Source organism: Helianthus annuus, chromosome 1 (assembly GCF_002127325.2).
Source record: "Helianthus annuus cultivar XRQ/B chromosome 1, HanXRQr2.0-SUNRISE, whole genome shotgun sequence".
In the NCBI taxonomy this organism is placed as follows: Eukaryota; Viridiplantae; Streptophyta; class Magnoliopsida; order Asterales; family Asteraceae; genus Helianthus; species Helianthus annuus.
In genome coordinates, this window is record NC_035433.2 from 138,332,638 (window position 1) to 138,336,300 (window position 3,663).

General features: G+C 36.5%; 1 protein-coding gene across 1 annotated transcript; it reads left to right on the forward strand.

Annotated features, from left to right (window-relative positions):
- The first annotated feature begins 521 nt into the window (after positions 1–521).
- On the forward strand, positions 522–2,466 carry LOC110880348 (universal stress protein A-like protein). The gene is made up of 4 exons (XM_022128943.2): positions 522–850; positions 947–1,050; positions 2,024–2,142; positions 2,222–2,466. The coding sequence occupies exons 1-4, from the start codon at positions 562–564 to the stop codon at positions 2,301–2,303; spliced, it is 594 nt and encodes a 197-aa protein (XP_021984635.1). The 5' UTR covers positions 522–561; the 3' UTR covers positions 2,304–2,466.
- Positions 2,467–3,663: the final 1,197 nt, after the last annotated feature.

Here is a 3,663-nt window from a genome sequence, read left to right on the forward strand (position 1 = left end):
TTGATGCCACTAAGTCTTAATGAAAATGTAAGGGTTATGTAGTAATTAGGTGGAACCCCACTAAATGAACCAACCCGGTTTGGATTTTGTTATTTGATTTAAATGCTAATATAAGTTACATTGATTTATATCAGATACGTCAAAACACACGTTTTTATATGGTTTACACATTACATAACGCTTGCGCTAATCTATTTGATGTTTCCGATGTATCCACGCCGCATAGCAACGCGTATGGCGTTATTACTAGTTACACATGATATATGAATTTCGATAGTGTGGTACAACACCGTTCTTCATATATTGGCTCTGCAATGATTCTCAATGAAAGTGCACGTAGTTTCGTAACTTCCATTAAATTAACGGACAATAACAAAATACATGTTTTCATTTTGTTGATAGCGAACTTTCCACCTAAGAATACAAGAGTGCCACGTGTACATCTGTTTGCCACGTACACTAATAACAATATCATCCATAACCGATAAAATGATAGATAATCGCTTTAGTTTATCATCCCATCAACTCATCAACCAATTCAAACCCCACACCGAACTTTAAATGGAAGAAAAGATAACCGGTGAGACAAGTGACGGCGTAGGGCAGCAATACACGGTGGAGCAGCCACCGTTGGTGGTGGAGGGACGACGAAAAAAGAAGCTGAAGGTGATGGTAGCAGTAGACGAGAGTGACGTGAGTTTATACGCGTTAAAGTGGACGCTTGAACACCTCTTCAAGAACCCAACCGGTGAACAAGTCGGGGCGGTTGAACCCGACCCGGAACAAGGGATGGTGACCGTGGTTCATGTGATGCAACCTTTCGAGCGTTACACGTTCCCTGCTGAAGCTTGTTTGTGTTACTAGATTATTTAATATTTACAGTTTTAGTCCTCTATGTTTTGGGTTGTGATAAAGATACCCCTTTTGGGTTTTGAAAATCATGCAGCAATGTATACATCTGTGGCTGTGGTGGAGTCCGTGAGGAAAGCACAACAGCAAAATGCTGAACAACTTCTTTCTCGTGCGTTTCAACTTTGCAAGGAAACAAAGGTACTAAACTATATCTTATAAAAGCACCTAATAATTCTTCCCTATTCCATGATGTAGCCAACCATATCTTCTAAAAATTTTATGTCACCCTTTTCTAAAAATTTTAAATCAAGAAGTCCATCCATATCTATAAACTTCAAAGTTTTAAATCACATCATACATAATACATTTCATATCTTCGATATCATTCATTCTCAGCGACACACGAGAGTTGTTTTACAAAATCTCGCTTATAACTAACATTGATATTTTAAAATTTAAAAGGGTGTACTTTTCTGTTAAACTAGTTCATTTTCTAACCCGTTCTAACCCGAACCTGAACCTAGAATGGTTCGGTTATCGGGTTAAATATGTAGCTTTGAAAACCCGAAACCAGATTAAAAAACCCGAAGAACACCCTATGTACAAGCATCCTATTCCTAATTCATGTATTTTAAACCAAACGAATTGGGTTTGTTGTGTTAGAATGGGTTGGTTTTAGTTCAGAATATATAAAACGGTTTGGCTCGCACCAAAATACTATGAGTAAATGAGGGTCTTATAACTACGTTTATTAAACTACTAATAAAGTTAATAGTATCAAGTTTATTTTTATCTATAAATTGGGTTAAAATGTTTTTTTTTATCAACAATATATAGTAACAAGTAAATGAGGGTTGTAGTATGCGTATAAGAAAATTATTAAGGTTAAAAGTAAAATATTTTATAAATATAAGGTTAATTTTGCATAAAAACATATTAATAACCAAAGGTTGGTAACCCAACGGTATTGAGATGAAATGTGTGAGTTATCCGTTTAAATTAAAATACACATAACAAAGATGTGTTATAGTGTTTGATGAATAAGTATTCTATATACGCACTTATTACTCTTTATAGATTAAGATGGTTATTCCATTTTAATCTAACTAAAACCTTTTTTTTACTAAGATGGATTTGAATACCTATATGAAACCCTAATCTACATGTGTAGGTAAAATCAGAAACTTTGATTTTGGAGGGGAATCCTAAAGAGATGCTTTGTAAAGCGGTGAAGGAAATGCATTTTGATCTTCTAGTCGTGGGTAGTCGCGGCCTGGGTACAATCAAAAGGTAATTCTCTTATAACTTAAACAGGTCGGGTTGGGTTGGAAGATTGAGCTTTAAAAACGTATTGAGTTTCATCGTGCAGGGCTTTGTTAGGAAGTATAAGTGACTTTTGTGCTCATCACTCGAAGTGTCCGATACTCATAGTGAAGCCTCCCCACAAGTAATAATGTACGTTTACTAGATTCGACTTGAAAATATAGTACCGTTGTGCAAGTTGTGACATGTGATGATATGTATCAATGTACGTATGTAGTGATATGTGATACGAATAATGGAGGACAAAATCATGAAATAATACAAGGATGAAATAATATTTTTGTTATTATATTTTAATTGTTTAAAATATAATTGGATTATTTAAACTAGTTGTTTCATAATTGTCTTTTAGATTATACTATGTTTATCTTTTTTAAATTTAAAAAAAATACAAGTTTTGTCCTTTATCTTTATACCACTTTTCCGGCGGTGTCTTTTTTAGCAAATGTTGACAGTGTTGATACACTTTGTGTGGACGCGACTCGGCTCGGTTCGACTCGGCTCGGTACGACTTAGTTTCGACACGGTTAGGTCCGGCTCAAGCCCGACGTCACGACATTCCTCCGTCGTGCGCCCCAGAGTTCGACACGCGAAGAACGGAGAGCCGCGGCCTTTCCCACCGACACATCACCATGACATCACCTTAGTGATGTCATGATGATGTCACACATTTTGTCATGTAGTGGAAATTGTGAAGTTGTGTGTATATATGACGAAACACATTTGTAGTGGGCATAACCTGTTTCGTCGCCTGTAGGGCTTCTTCAGGCCCAATGTTTGGCTCAAAAGTTGTTTCGCCGAGTTATTTCAGTTTCGTCAGTGTCTGTATCTGTTTTAGTATAAATACCCCTCATAGTTTCTGTGTGAAACTGATGAGCACAGAGAGACTTAGTGAGAGTCTGTTAAAACATTGTTTGTATATGTTTGTGGTTGTACTCATCCATAATCAATAGATATTGAATCATTGGTTATTCCATGTGTTTTTCACTTTGTTTGGTTTGCACCGTCACGGGGATTCCGCACCCGTTACCGTGTTTGTGATAAACAAGGATAGGTTTACGTTATCGATCCACCGGAAAAACGGGACCTACAGACAGGCGGTGTCCTTTACTAGGTATTTTGTTGCAAGTTTAGTCCTTTACACCCAACCCAGTTAAAACACCCTGTTAAATATGGGTATGTGAGAAGCACATGAGGGTAATTATGTCTTTTCCCCCATTCCTTCATTTCCCTCCTTTTATAACACAGAAACCCAAATTTCCATCGTGCAACATATAAGAGCATTCACATCCTAACCATCAAATTATGTGAGGAGGGGTTTTTATATTATAAAGGGTATAAAAAATGGTTGTGAGTAGAGGAGAGAGAAAATGTTACTGTTCATCTGTATATTTGGGGGGACACTGTTCACCCGTTATAATTTTTTAATATATTTTGAAAGTGGTTGTGAGTGGAAGTGAGAGAAAAAGGTAATGATAATATTATTTA